The sequence below is a fragment of the Metopolophium dirhodum genome, chromosome 7 (genome assembly GCF_019925205.1).
Source record: "Metopolophium dirhodum isolate CAU chromosome 7, ASM1992520v1, whole genome shotgun sequence".
Lineage (NCBI taxonomy): Eukaryota > Metazoa > Arthropoda > Insecta > Hemiptera > Aphididae > Metopolophium > Metopolophium dirhodum.
The window spans coordinates 2,459,115-2,475,570 of NC_083566.1; the positions used below are offsets into that span (position 1 = coordinate 2,459,115).

The 16,456-nt window shown below is 28.2% G+C and overlaps 2 protein-coding genes across 2 annotated transcripts; both read right to left on the reverse strand.

Moving 5' to 3' along the window:
- Positions 1-2,529: 2,529 nt before the first annotated feature.
- LOC132949676 (repetitive organellar protein-like) lies at positions 2,530-12,282 on the reverse strand. The gene is made up of 7 exons (XM_061020669.1): positions 11,341-12,282; positions 11,121-11,280; positions 6,505-6,688; positions 5,053-5,228; positions 3,079-3,211; positions 2,862-3,007; positions 2,530-2,749 (listed from the first exon to the last, which is right to left on the reverse strand). The coding sequence occupies exons 1-7, from the start codon at positions 11,585-11,587 to the stop codon at positions 2,530-2,532; spliced, it is 1,266 nt and encodes a 421-aa protein (XP_060876652.1). The 5' UTR covers positions 11,588-12,282.
- Positions 12,283-12,437: 155 nt separating this feature from the next.
- On the reverse strand, positions 12,438-16,053 carry LOC132949672 (protein Skeletor, isoforms B/C). The gene is made up of 13 exons (XM_061020663.1): positions 15,701-16,053; positions 15,417-15,633; positions 15,179-15,287; positions 14,934-15,099; positions 14,793-14,865; positions 14,553-14,727; positions 14,237-14,479; positions 14,030-14,165; positions 13,452-13,644; positions 13,287-13,387; positions 12,950-13,204; positions 12,776-12,883; positions 12,438-12,711 (listed from the first exon to the last, which is right to left on the reverse strand). Exons 1-13 carry the CDS (start codon positions 15,753-15,755, stop codon positions 12,515-12,517), a joined length of 2,028 nt encoding a protein of 675 aa, XP_060876646.1. The 5' UTR covers positions 15,756-16,053; the 3' UTR covers positions 12,438-12,514.
- Positions 16,054-16,456: the final 403 nt, after the last annotated feature.

The window sequence follows — 16,456 nt, forward strand, 5'->3', positions numbered from 1 at the left end:
TATTGAGAGGGGAAGGGTCAACATTTTTTAATTTAGTTTTTTTATTATATAAAAAATAACTTTTTAGATTTTTCGGTTACAGAATAACAAACTTACGTGGACCATTGTTTTAAATTTTAAATTTGATACATTTTGTCAAACTTCGAACCTAAAAAGCTTGTGCCTATGTACATTTTATATTTTTCAACTGCTGATGTAAGAATATATCAATAGTATAATTGTATTAAATTTTCACGCTTTTGATCCAATGAATACAATTTTTTTGACATTTATAGAAAAAAAAACTTAAAAATTGAAAATTGCGTATAGTGTAAAGAAAATGCTAATATAAATATTCAGTGAAAATGTCATGTATATATCATTAGTTTTAGAGAAAACTATTCAGTATTCACTACCTAATCAGTTATATAGGTTCACCAAAAAAAAGTTTTGGCTTTGTAATTTAAAATTACAAATTACATTAAAATTTAACACTTTGTAATTCATCTGTCAATATTGTCATAATATATTTTTTGTTTATTGTAAGGTTGCTATTGAGTATATAATAGTTTTAGACCTGTACATTAAATTTGGTCAAATCCGTATAACTTAATAAAAATGGAATTCCTAACGCTGACTTTTCGGCTGTCGTGGTGACGGGAAGACGGGAACTAACACATGCACATTATAAACAACGAGTTAATAAAACATTCGTAATTAAGTACGTATACCTCGCTGGGTCTGAAAATAATATACTGATCGCATAATCACACAAGCGTGTCTCACGGGCAACGCCGGTTGATGACTGATCAAATCAACGTAGAGCCTATGCCTACTAATGTTTCGAGGCTGCAAATATTCACGGAAAAAAAATTATTATTATTATTATTATTACCTAGCATATCATATTAATTTATGCATAAAGATATTTTTCGGCAAGATATTAATACATTATAGACGGGAATTGGGTGATGGTAATACGGTATGGAATGGGTGGTACACAAACATTTTACACTCAAGCAAAGCCGGGTAATTCAGCTAGTAGGTATATTAAACATAAAAATTAATTACTGTCCACTAGTCTCGCTAAAACTCAAAAAACGGCTCGACCGATTTGAATCATTTTTTTTTTTGTTCTGTTCGTAGTTGTTAAGAGACAGACGCTACACAGCCGTTTATGAAGTCGAAAAACATGGTTTATTTACATTGGCAATAATGTTTGTACGAAATAACATTTTTAAAAAGTCTACCGAATAAGTCAAAAAAATTTAATGATATCTCAGATTAAACTCGATACTATTGCACTATAGTATTATGTATACGTTGTCTTTGTATACCTACTCTATGGACACTGGACAGACGTAGTATTTATATATACAATGTGGTATTTTGTTATTTTCATGAAAAATACTTTTCTTTTCTTGGTTATTTTTTATTTTTGCTCAATCGATTTGACTGATTTTTTCCGTTGGATTCGTAATTATCAGGACAAGGTTTGTATGAAAGAAAATTTTATGAAAATCCACCGGAAATGTAGGTAACTAGATGAAAAATATGCAACAGAGGCGCCAGCTGTCCAGTAAAAATATTAAGTAAATAATAATATTTTTTTGTTTATTGTAAGGTTGCTATTGGTTATGATTGAATATAATTTTAGACCTGTACCTTGTACCTATATTATAATTGGTCAAAAACTCAAAACTATATAACTTAGTAAAAAATAAAAATGGTATTCCCAAGGCTAATTTTTCGACCGTTGTTCAGAGAACCTTCAACCTACACATGCACATCATAAATGACGTGGTAATTAAACATTCATAATTACGTACGCACCTCGCGGATCTGCAATCCACCACAGGTGGAAAATTTACTGCTCCCATAATCACAAGCGTGTAATCACGGAAAACGCCAGAGGGCTATAATATAATATAATCGAACGTGTCCTGACTGAATCACTGACTGATCAACGTAGATCCTATATAATGATGGCTCGAGGCTTGCAATTTTGCCACTATATGTAAGTGTGATCTAAAGATGGTATCGCTTCCAAAATTTTAATTTCAAGTGGTGCTTGCACAAGTATTTTGAGATTCAAGATAATCGATGAAAAAAAGTTCCCACCCGAGGGAGACCCCCATATGCTACGCCACTGTTGAGTTCTGGCTGATCTCTTAAATTAGAAGTACCTACTACCTATAGACGCAACTAGACCTCTAAAACGTGGGGTGCTATAATATTTCATATTTTTAAAACATAAAATTGATTTCACTATAATAATGATAGTTTGGCCTAGAAAACCAAGGGGTGCTAAATTAGAACTTGGGGGTGTGTGCTAAAGACCCTTTTGCGACCCCTATAGTTGCGCCAATGCTAATACCTATATGTCACTGGATACCACCTTCATTCACTCAACCAATGACCACGACTTGTAAGTTGTAGTTTTTTCTACAACAAATTCTTTCTCGGTAGGTACATCAGTATTATTGTAATCATAATCTATTTTAATATTTTCTACTCTTCATAAAAAAATTATATTATAGACATACATATTTATTTGTTTATCAGCTGATTATACTGCTGAGACAACCGTTTATTATATGTTACTTGTTGACGGACCAATTCTTTTAATTCATCTAACTGTGACATCAATCCTTTTTCTCTTTTTAAACATTCCTCTCTTTTTTTCTTTATCTCGTACCGTTTTTGAAATACCTTGCTATCCAAAAGTTTATTTTTTTCTCTCATTTCAAGAACATTTAACATTTTCATCCTAAATTAATTTTTATAATTATTGGTTATAGATATTATGAAATGATTATTTTAACAATGAGATCCATCAAATCGTAATGTGTAAAATATAAAAATATACACTGATAACTGACCAATAGTTGGAAATAGCTCCAAAATTATCAATGAACTTTTTCGCTTTAATTGAATTTATTTCCGTTTGGCGTATAACATTCAATTGAATAGTTTTATAGTCTTCTTCTAGACTGGCCACTGTCCCATACTGCACACTTATAGTTTTCTAAAAAAAAACTTAATTTTAGATTTCCAGGTGAGGAGAGACCTGCGATGTTTAATTCTTTGATGACTTACATCTAGTTGTTCGATTTCTGATTTAGCATCCTCAATTTTCTCTTTAAACTCCGGAGAAAACTCTATTACACTGGTGTTTATGTTGTCAATTTTATTTTTTTCATAGTCGACCAGTGAAATACATTTTTCTAATCTATGTACATTGTACAATATCAATATTTTTTTATTGGTATTAAAACATTTTTAGAAGACTAATAATATGCAGATTTTTACTTCAGGAAAATAATTGAGTAGGTAATTATTTGGCATTCACAAATTTATTAATATTATAGTTTAATACAGTTAATTTATAAGGTATATTCATAACGTTATTTTTATTTATACCTCGGAGTCCTCGAGCCTAGCTCCTAAACAATAATCGTAAATTTTAACTTATATTCGACTTTTCGGTTTTCAAATAATTTCTATTTTAAACATATTAATATAAATATACTCATTTAAATCAAGTGTAGGAACGCTAGGAACTATAGGAGTGCCACCAAAATCATAGCAAAATGTTTTTCAATATTTGTATTAATTTGTTACAATGGATATAATTTCTGTAATCACAATTAATTATTTGTTATAAGTTTATAACTTATAACTTACAACGGATATATCTTTAACTTTCAAGTTACTGATCATCATAAGTCATAATTCATAAGATTAAGTTGAGAATATATCCGTTGTAACAAATAAATTTTTATTAATTACAGAAATCATATTCGTTATAACTTATAACTATATAGCCCTAGGGCTCTGGGCTCAGATTTAAATGAATTTGCATCATTTTATTGGAATATCTTACATGATGCTTTTCAAGCTACAAATGTGTTTCAAGTACTCCATGTTGTAACGACAAAACTTTTTTGGGGGACGTTTCTAATGTATTTTTTTAATTCTTTAAGACATTTTTAACCTATTTTTTGTATTATGACAAAAAAAAATGACTTCATAAACATATAGTATTGCGTTATATAAATCCTTTTCATTTTTAACTATATAACATCAGGTAATCTTCAGGTCAAATATTATAATTATTAATTAGCATTGTACAGTGTAATACAAATGTAATTTGTTTAATTACATTTTTACTAATTTTTTTATTTTTATAAACGTACGTACCTACATTATCTTACATGTAAAATGCATGTTTAAAAGGTAATCTTTTAGAGTTTTTAGTTTATAAATGCATTTTTTGAAAGGGCATTTTATTGATATTTTTAGGGCATTTAAATCTCAGCACCATTTATAACACGATAACACATTAAATCACAAAATAATTGTGCTTAAACTAGTTAAACTAAGTTGAAAATATGTCCGTTATAAGTTTAAAACTATAAGAACTAAGAAGTTATTTGTAATAACAGAAGTTATATCTGTTATAATAGAACAGAATAACAGTTAATTTGCAATAACAAATATTGAAAAACATTTTACTTTGATTTGGGTAGCACTGCTTCCTACACTTCCGTATAAACTAGGTATAGAGTAGGTATAGAGATAGACCATAGACCGCATATTATTCTGAATAAAAATTCTATATAACAAAATAGTTAGGGCGATATTCTATTTGATTGAAATCATATAAATAACAATTCAATAATTTTAGTTATAATAAGCAATTATTATTACCAAGTAAGTTGTAGGTCATATTATATGATGCTATTGAGCTATATTATGTTTAAATGTAATATTATCATTGATTATATAAGTACTAGTACCTATCACTGGTAATATTAAATCAACTCTTAAACGAATACTATTCATCTTCAAGGGAACTAGAAAACATATAATAATATAGGTCATCTCTGATCTCCATGCCAATCTCTTTATAATTTAAAATAAGACTCAGCTATTACATCAACTGGACATTAATATTACTGTAACAATTAAGTTGTTGCCTTCAGGAATGTTGGGAGGACACTTGCAGTTTCGCGTTAACATTATTTTAAAAATAAATAATAAACAATAGTTATATTTTATGTTAGTTACTTAAATTCAAGTGGTCGGATGATATTGTCATTGTAAAATTGTATTTTTTCTTTAGTTTCTTCATTGTGATACTTTATAATAGAATTCATTATTTCGAAGTTTGTTCGTTTTTTCTGATGCTCCAATCTTTTGTTTTCTAATTCTATTGATTCTTTTTTGTATTTTTGTTCAATATTCTAAAATAAATTTAGAGGTAGACACAAGTACACAACGTTTAAAAATAACGTCTATATCAAGATTCAGAATAAAGTAATTTAATAAGCTATTATGTTTATAAATAATGTATAATCTATTTTCTGGACCACTCGTCCTCGGTCTGTCTTTTAAATTATCATGAAATGTGGGTTGTAGGTATATTCGGCTATGGATAATAGGCATTCGACATTTCAAACATGGATAATGTTGTTACAGAATAACCGTCCGTCTGTCTATATAATATAATATATATGTATTTAGAAATATTATACTAAAATAGTAAAATGTAAATACTGCATAGTGCATAATCAACTTTTTTTTTACTATAAGTAATTATATCTATATACCTGCACAGCGTAAGTATAATGTATACAAATATTATATTCATATATTTGTGACAATTCCCAGTCAAGATTTGCTTTTTGTCAGGGTAAAGTCAAATTTCACTTATTTTAGTAGAATTTTACACGATTCAAAAAAAGTTAGAGGTCGAAATGCACTTGGGTAAAAAGTAGGTATAATGGTCAAACGGCACTTGGGTTCAAAAAAAATATCTTAAATGTTGTAAATTTAGAATGAAAATTAAAAATTATTCATTGCACTTTTCGCAAATTTTTTTAAAGATTTTTGTATACGTGTCTACGGTTTTATTTTTAATATTATGTCATTTTTTAGCACTTTTTTAAGGGCAGCACATTTTGTAGTAGATTTTTTTTTTTGAAAACAGATTTACAATGATTTAGGCAGTTAGGTAAATTAGTCAACAAAACATTAAATTAATAGTAATTAATAGAACTAAGTCCCCCCAAGCCCCCCCCCTCTATTTGCGCCAATGCAGACATTTTTGCAAGTTATCTTTAACCACATATAAGTAATAAAAATAACAAATTGTATTTGAAAATTTTTTAAGTTTGACTATAAACTTTTTAAAAATTTAAACTTACCAGATGTAGTATTTTTTTATAAAAACAATAAATATTTTTAATTTTAAGATATGAACTTATGTCTTATTTCATTGATAATATTATAAGATTCTGAGCGAAGCGATGAAGAGTGAAGACAATGATTTTACAATAATGTGTGATTTTTTTTGTACGTATATATATACACGATAAATAGCCGAGGCACAGAGTTATAACTTAAAAGTAGCCAGTAAGTATATAAAATATAAAATATTTAACCTAATATAAACATAATAATATAATATAAACTTGATCATTAAATAAACATTAAAATGAATAAAATATGTATAGGTACCTCTAACTGTGACTGTTTCTTTTTAATTTCAATTTGTGCGCCCAGTATGATTTTATTTTTATCAACACAAATTTCCTCTAGTTTTTTTATTTTAATATTTTCTTCGTCGATTTTTTGACGTTTTATGATTATTTTTTTTTCTTTTTCTTTTATTTCACTTTCAATATTCTTCAAATATGCCAGACTAGTTTGAAAATAAATTTTAATGAATGATAATAATCATAAAAAAAAATCTTAAACTAAATACATTCTAATTTATGGAGATTTCAAACAATAGCTGATTATAATTGAGAAAAAAAGTTATAACCGCCCTCTCCCCCCCACCCCAAACCATAAAAAATATTGAATATGACACTGATTGCAAACGGCCCGACTTTTAGGAGTTCAATACTTTAATATAGGAAATATAAACAATACGTATGTCGAACCTTGTAAATTGTAATTTTGTATCTTGTCATAATCATAAATTAATTAAATAAGATAATTTGATTATTGGTGTGCGTGCGCGGTGCGCGGTGCACCACAAGCCCTACCATTCTACCATAACGCGGGACTTCCGCATGCGGCTATTATCGCGGAAGAATATTATGTTTTTTTCCTGGTTAAAAGATAAAAGTACTACGTACCTATATGTAGGTGAATTATTTTGTTTCTAATTTGTAATCGACAATGTAGCTTAGGCTTATTAGAACTTTGTATTAAAATTACAGCATCAGTCTGAATTAGTTTTAAAACTTCGATAAATTTATATATATTAGGATGCGGAGACCCAAAATAGCTATTAAATTTGCTATGGAAAGATTCGCATGCATTGGTTGTGCGTTGAATGCTTGAACTTTTTTTTGCCCATATATCAGGTCTGGTTTGCATTATATCTTACCATTATACAAAAGAGTATATTATCTTAAGGGGATTCGATACCGTGATTTTCTGTTTTTGTCTAACACGCGCGCGACATAGGATTTTAAACGGGTTCTTTGCCAAACATACTAATTGATCTAATGAAACGATAAGAATTCTGAAAACAGATTTGAATTTGTCGTCAAGTCTACATGAAATCGACTTTCCTACATTTTTGATATTATCCCACCAAATTCTTAAAAATGTCATATCAAAAAGAGTATTTCAAAATTCTGGTATTTCAATTTTTGGAGAAATTAAAATCGAAAAATAAAAAATGTGGAAATTCGATTTCAAGTAGACTTGACGACAAATTTAAATCTGTTTTCAGAAATCTTATCGCTTCAATCGATCAATTGGAATGTTTGGCAAAAAACTCGTCTAAAATACTATGTAGCCCGTGTAATTAGACAAAAAACAGAAAATCACGGTATCGAATTCCCTTAATGTTTAGTCGTTAGATATAATTGTATCAAATATTAAACATAACAAAAGTCATAAATTACGACTTTGAAATTGCAAACTGATTTTGATTTATCATACTTGATATGTTTGATAATGTTTAAAACCACTTGTATATTTATTACCTGGATATTAGAAGGGTACTAGTACTATTTTTTTTTATAGACCCTTTTCGTTTACGATAAAATTTAGGGTACGTCGGGAGGCAACTAGTATAATATAGTCGGGAAGCAATTCGTATAAAAATTATTGACCTTTTTGACTTCGGGAGGCAACTAGTGTGCGCCCTAGGTTTTGGAATCTAGTTTAATTTTGTCCCTCCTCCCTGAAAATTACCCTATAAGCGCCCATGTAGCCCTACAAGCCATACTCGTGCGCACATCTATATACTTAGGTAATAAGTATACATAACAATAAGCTAGGTACCTACTTAAATATTTAATTAATAGTAATTAGTATTTATGTATAACATGTATAATATAGCTAATAGCTCTACATAACTAATAAGTAGGTAATAGCCAATATGTAACTAAAACAATGATGTTATAATAGACTGAGCTGACTTGGTGAATATTGAGGCTCTTTGTACAGTGTCAGTGGGATCTTATGCAAATGAACGGAACTGAAATATGGATGACTGGATACATGAAAAAATTGTTCATACCAATTATTGACAAAATATTCATAAAATCATAACATACAATAAAGTATAAGACTCATATTATTGTATTATAATTTATAATTGATAGTAATTAATAACTACCCCATTAAGTAATGTCTAAATGTTAATTGATAATTAATAAAATATTTATTAACTTTAAAAATCAAATATTCAAATTATAGACAAACCGCCAACCAGCAATATATTTGAATAGCCAATAAATTATTGTTACACGTCACACATACGTGACAATTTTAAATGCACGAGAAAAGGACTACCTTCAAGCCAGCTCTAATGAAGAAAATAATCTATCTACTTCCAAGTTGTTATTTTTATTTAATTTGTAGTGTATAAATGAAAAGTAATATAATTTTACATAAAATGTCTACATAATACACATAATTTAAGTAGTAGCCACTAATATAGGTATACTATTATAGTATGATAATAATTAATAAATAATAATAATAAGATATTATTCTAAAAGAACTTAACCTGTGTAGTAGAATTTCTTCAGTAACAGGAATCTTATTATGTAACTCATCTAAGTATCTACTTTTTTCTTCAGCTATTATTTTAACATTATTATATTTTTGAATCTGATTAGATATGCTACTAATAGTTTTGGAACTTTCATATTTAATATCATCCAAGTCTTTATTTATTGCTGTATTAATGTTCCCCATTTGAAATTGGAGGTTATTATAACAATCAAATTTTTGTTTGTTTACTTCAATAAGTTTCTCAATATTTTTATACATTCTTAAAATTGTTTCTCCCTCCCAAATTAAACAAATTTCTAATTGCAGACATTTGGCCCTCACTGACATACTTTTTGACACTGACTCAACTATATTCATAATGTTATTCTTTACCATTAACCTATATTATATCAAACAATAATGTAAATTAAAAATAATAATTTATAACTAGGTATTTAGTTATAGTTTTATTAAATAGTTTTTAATTGCTTATTATGGTTATTCAGTAGTTATTAATCAATAAAAAGAGACTGAAGTTTTACTTAAAATTCTTAATTATCTTAATGGTTTACCTATTATTTTTATATAGATTGTAGGTATTAAATTTGAATATACTACAGATCAGGGGTCTCCAAACTATGGCTTTCGGGCCTATGACTTTCGAACAAGTCCGCCAAGCTAATTATAAATTTTATTATTTTGGAAATATATTTAATACTAGCTGATCCCGCGGACTTTGATGGCAACTCTTAACAAAATGATGATTGTTCAACACTTTTAGGGTATAACTCAGTAAGTGCAACTCAGCCACCCTGGTAGGCAATGTTCGAACATTTAATTTGATGTAAGCTTGATCTGAGCTGCCCGATTAACCAATGGTAATCAATAATAAATAAATACCGTAAAATGAGGTAACTCCGGACAGAATTTGCTATTTTTTTCAAATATTTCTGAAAACCATAAATCTAAAATGTTCTAAAAAATTTTCAATACAGCCAATATATGTAAGAAAATAATTATAAACTCCTAAAAATTATATTTCTATATTTCCCCAGGATTGTACCTACCGGGTCCAATTGTAAATCTAAATCATCCCAGGAGTTATTCAAACAAACATAAACAATTTCATCAAAATTGGTCCAGCTGTTTAGGAATGCATAAATGACACACACACAAACATTCATTTTTATATAATAAATAGATAATATCATTAAAAATAGTTCTTATATGTATATTTTATTATTTTCAATTTCATTACCTCTCTTTCTCTATCTAAAAAATGTTGACTCATTATGCCAAAGCATAACACAGATTGGGCCTGCCATTAAAAAAAAGTCCTCCACCTTTTTTTATGATATAGACAATAAGGCGACAATAAGCCTAAAGCTAATAAATAATAAAGATAACAACAGTCTGCAATAAACATAGAGTACCAGGATCCATTGGCGCAAATAGGGGGGCTTTGGGAGCTAAGCCTCCCCCAAACATTTCCTACATTTTGTTTTAAGCTTATTCAATATTATCAAAGTACGGCTTAAGCCTCCCCCCCCAAATCTCAAACGCTATTTGCGCCTATGCCAGGGTACCTAATAAGTAATAACTAACTACTAACCACTTGGTAATGACAAATGATTATAAACACCATTACTACACCATGGTCCATGTCACTATAAAAATAAAAATTAAGCAGTTACAAAAAACAAATAGAATTTATATTTTAGGTACAAATAGTATCCCCGTAACATTAAATTCTTAAAAATTAATTATATTTTATATTATGTTCCCTATAAAATAAATATTAAACATACATGTTTTGTTGATATTTAAATATCAATTTACGGGCTTCAATATTCAACAAGACATTTTCATCATTTTTTTTTAAAAGACTTTCTTTCCATTTGCAAAAGGTATTTTTTAATATGACATCTGTGTTATTAAACTTATCAATTTCTTGATTAAGTATATTTTTTTGTAAATTTAATTTCTGATAAATGTCATTAGTTTGTTCATCAAGTAATAAGCTAATAAATTATTTGTGTATTAAATAAAATTTTCAAGTACAACTTCTGTGTTTTAAGTAATACATTTAATTACAGTTCTTAAAAACTTACTTTTCTTTATAATATGCATTCAAAATATCTGTAGTTGATCCAATTGATTTTGTTACGTCATCAACTTTAGAATTGATTTCAACCTCAAATTTTTGCATTTTTTGTTTGTAGTAGTCTTCATTATTTATCATCCACATTGGCGGTAGCAATATTTTATCATCTTTGTTATAAAAAAAATATTATAACTATTGTTTTTTTATAATTACTTAAAATGTATTACCGTAAATATTTTGAGTTTTATGATACATTTTGTTTGAAAACAAATTATTTTTAATATCATTTATTATTGTCTGACAATCTGTTTCTACAATTTGTATATACTCGTTAATATCATTACGTATTGATGGATCAAACTCATAATTGAGACTAGATTGTTTTATCTCAGATATTATGATCATTAAAGATTTCACTTTTAGTTCTACATGTTGTAACAATTCATCTCCGGAAAAAAACTCATTTTCGGTCATTGCAACAAAAAAATAAATAATTTATTAATGTCAAGAGAACTAATTAGAATTAATAGATAGATAATTGTATTTTTATTTAAATTATTAATGGACTATACGATATTTCATAGAATTATTTTCACTGTTTTAACTAAATTATTGTTGTTATGAGCAACCAATCATCGACATTATAATTTTTAAATTAATAGTACAAGAGTAGATTTTGTATACTATTTATAAATAGTTTAATAATTGTTTTTTATCAACAGTGTAATACTACTCTCTCTCTATAGTTTCAATCCGTGGATTGGTTTGCAGCCATCTTCCATTCTTCTTTTTTATCCGCTTTCCTTTTAATTTCTACATATGAGTTGCATCCTTGGTCTTTTATTATCTGTTGAATATATTCTAATCTTGGTCTTCCCCTCTACGCTTCTTTCTATAATCAGTTTTAGCAATCCTTTGTTTGACATTATATGGCTTATCCATTCGTTTCTGCTATTATTTCCAGTACATCTACATTGGTTACTCTGTCCATCCAACTTATCCTTAAAATTCTTCTGTAGCACTACATTTCAAACGACTCTAGCCTTTTTCGCTCTTCCGTTGATGCTGTCCAAGTTTCACATTCATAAAGGGCTATACTCCATCCATTGTCTTCAATAGATTGTTTCTTGTTTTTAAACTAATGTTTCTTGATGCAAGTAAAGTGTTCTTGTTGTTAAAGACTATTTTAGATTCACAGATGTGTTTTATACCACCAAACAAGAGTAATAGTGATTTTAAATATTTTTATGTACACAGTTTGGTAATAACTAAATTTTTTTAAAAATATTTTAGACATGGATATTAATTTTAAAAGCATTAACAATTGTTATTTGTTTTTATGCATAAATTATTTTATTTTTTATAACTGTAGTCTATACAAATAAATTTAATTCTAAAATATCACATTTGAGTAAAAATTAAGTAGAGCAATATTCCTAAGAGCCAATTAAATTGTACTTGAGCAGCTGAACTTCTACCTGTACTAAATTTGTCAACAATATGTAACTTCCAGCCCATATTGCTTTGAACAAAACTATGGTAATATACTATATCTGGCCAAGAAGAATTTGGTTTAAATTCCAATACAGCTGGATCTCCTAAAATACATAATCATTTTTACTTTTATTTAATACAAAAATTAAAATATTTGCTTTAATTGACCTGGTTCACATCTCATATCCAATGATTTATTGAATTCTTTAAATGAAATAAAATTATCATCTAAACGGCGATCAAATCCCTTTCGTTCACGTAAACATAATGGGCCCGCTAAGTAGGTACATTAAAATATTTATTACTTATTTAAAATTACAATCATACAACGGACTTATTTACCAGAAGTAGGTCTAGCTTGTCTCCTTAATGTATATTGAACACCAGCTAATATTCTTGTATGTTTCTGCGCAACATCTGTCATACCATCATAGCCACCATTTGGTTCATCAGTTATTACAAATGGATGATAATACTGTGAACTGTGAGGGTTGTTGCCCCCATAAATATGTATTACATATGTAATACCACGTTTCAGCCATATTTCAGGTATTAAATATCCATTTATAAACCATGCAAGACCAGGTGAAGGTAATCCTACAGACAAATTTAAAAAAAAAACATTTAACAATTTAACTTTTTCCAACAAGTTTGAATATAATAAATTTAAATGACTTACCTGTTAGACCTTGAAATCCTTTTTTCCCACCTGATGGACCTAAAGTAGCAGTCATCATACGTAAACTTGAATCAATGATTTTTGGTTGTTCCCATACATCTCTGAAAATAACGGTTATTTAAAAAATAAATAAATATAAATTGTACGTTATGAATAAAAATGTACTTTTTTAAAGTTTCAGTATTCACAGTAAATGAGTAACAAGTATCAATCGGAGGCTTAGGATCTAGGTCGAGTTTTAATACACTTCTTGGGAAAAAATCATGAACACTAGGTTCTTTTTGATGATTCATACGACCAATTGCCCAGATCATTGAATTTAATGTATTAGTTTTAAACTCTTTGTCTCCAACATCATCTACGATAAAAAATGTTATTGTATATTAATATTAGTATACATTTTAATTTTGAGTTTCATAATTTAAATCATAATAAAAAAAAAAATTGGAATATTTTTACAATAACTATATTATAAATATAGTAGTAGTATATTAAAGTATATTCTACTCTCTATGACAACTACTTAATAATAATTAATTCTATAATAGAAAGTGTTCAAAGTTTAAACACAAATATTTTAAAAACAAACTATAAAGAAGTTAAAAAGTTTATAATAGGTATTGTAAAATTAAACTAAACATTTTGAATAATAATAAACATATAAAACACATGAAAAAAATTGATCTATTCCTATCATAACTAAGATATAATTGTATATTAATTTATTGATTAAATAGACATACATGATTGTAAGTTTCTTCTATATGTAATGACATTGATCCCGTTTTCTCTGGTTGCAGTATGTACTTGATTATCATCTAATCCACCAACTAGAGTGTCCCTACATACTCCTTTATACTGCCCCAATACTTTCACACACTATTAAAAAAAAAAATCATTGTTATTGAAATATTATTTTGTAAATTTAAATAAAAAATATCTCTACAAACTGGAGATTTGTCTGTTATATTATAGTCCATTGCTTGGCCTCTAAAACCATCAATGTATGTTATAGCAATATCAGCTCCTAGCATTTGAGGTGCTTCTTCAGATCCACTAAATCCAAATGCCATATAATTATCTTCATCTATTTGTCCTGCTAGTCTTATTGTAATTTGAGGGCCAAATACTTGCCAACTTAGCTGAAGCTTTTTATGTAATTGAACACAATGCATAATATTCTCTATTTTATCCTAAAATAAACATTGGAAAAATATTTATTTTATATTTTGCTAAAAGTTGTTACTTTGTTATAATAATACTTACAGCAACTTTTTGCAAAGATGGAGGTACATTCGGTTCATCCGGTATTAAAACCCATCCAAAATTGTCTTTAGTTTGTAAATCATACACACTCAACCAATCTATGTCAAAAACAGTGGTATCTCCAACCAGTTCTAGTATAATAGTTTCATTTAAATAAGTTCTTAAATTGTCTAGGCTGTAACAAAATCAAATTAATTAAATACATTTTAAATTAAATAACTCTGTAAAATATCTACTCACTATCCTGATTCATCTGGAATTTTTCGCCCTTTAGCTGATGGTTGAGGTCCATTCCCAACAACAAAGTAAGTGTCTATGAAAAATTTAAAAAAATGTTTAAATTAATTTAATTTTAAGAAATAATATTTGATTTATGTTTACCTTTCCCAGCACCATTGTAAGAAAACATAGGAATCTTGATTGTTTTAGAATCTAATATTTCAATTGGTCCTGATGAAACTCCATGTGATTTAGTTGTAAGATCACCAATTACTTGTTTAATTGGTGGTTCAAAATCTTCTGGGACATAAACATCGCCAAACGCAATCTAAATTAAATGTATATTATAATTGAATAATGTTGATAAAACATTTATTCTAGTTAAAATAACACACAAAACTTCTTACATTTTTGGAAAGATCGTAAATAGCAAGCCAATTTATATCAGTCAATTTTTTATTATCGGGAAGAGTTAATTTTAATTCTTTTCCTAAATATCGTTTAAGCACATCCGTTCTATAATGATAATATAAAAATAAAATTACATAATAATATTTTAATACATTTTCATTCAATAATGAATTTGTTTTTTACAAATAGTATAAATAAGTACAGGTAGATAGTTTAAAAAATCATCTTTCTTACCGTCCATATTCATTAGCCAAAATAAATCCTTGAGGCCCTGGTCTACTAGAAGCACCTGCCCAGAAAAATGCGTCATTCGCACTTCCATCAAATGTAAAATCTGATATCAAAAGTGTATACTCATTGACAGCATACACTTCACCACCAACTTGATGATGATATGAGTTCAGAGTTCCTAGTGATTTACCTCTATACTCAGTACCTATGACATAGTTCCCTGTGGGATAAAAATGATGTCAATAAATGTTATTTTTATTCTAGGGCATTGAAGTTTCCATAATTACATTCGAGTAATAAAATTGAACATAGCAACAAACGGCTCATTAACACTAGACACATAATTTTGTTCACTTATAATAAACTACAGTACAATAATATTATTTAAAATGTATAAACTATTTTTAGTCTTCACATCGTAATCATGATTTAATCGCGTAAATTACTTTTTATATATAAAAAAAAAAAATACATTATCACCGAGATTCACAAGAATGGCATGCACGGTGTCAGTGACAACTACCTGTTGTACCTTCCAGTAGACTACTGAGTTAGAGTGAGTCATACTAAAAAGAGAGAGATCTTGGTAGAATTAGAAAGTGACAGTGAATATTGCTTTATTCTGTGATACTGCTCTAGTGTAGCGCATGTAATACCTGGCAATTATTTTTAAATACAAATGTAGTTCAACATTCAACGTGACCAATTATTCAACAATCTCCCGACTAGTGACTATACTACTACCTTATACTATTTGTATTATTTTTATTAAACGATCGCACCTATTAAATATACAGCCCGTGTAACTATACAGTCCGATATGTCCGTCGACATACTCAGCTATAGCGATTTATTAAAGTATACAGTTACTACTTAATACTATAATTATTAGCTTCCTAGATAGTAGGTACTACCTAGCACATAATATAATATACCGTGGCACACGCTGGAGGGTTCAAGGGTGGCAGCTTCCACCCTCGATTTTTTTTGGTGGGTGGATGGGTGGACCCCCTAGTCCCAAAATATCTACATCATAAAAATTC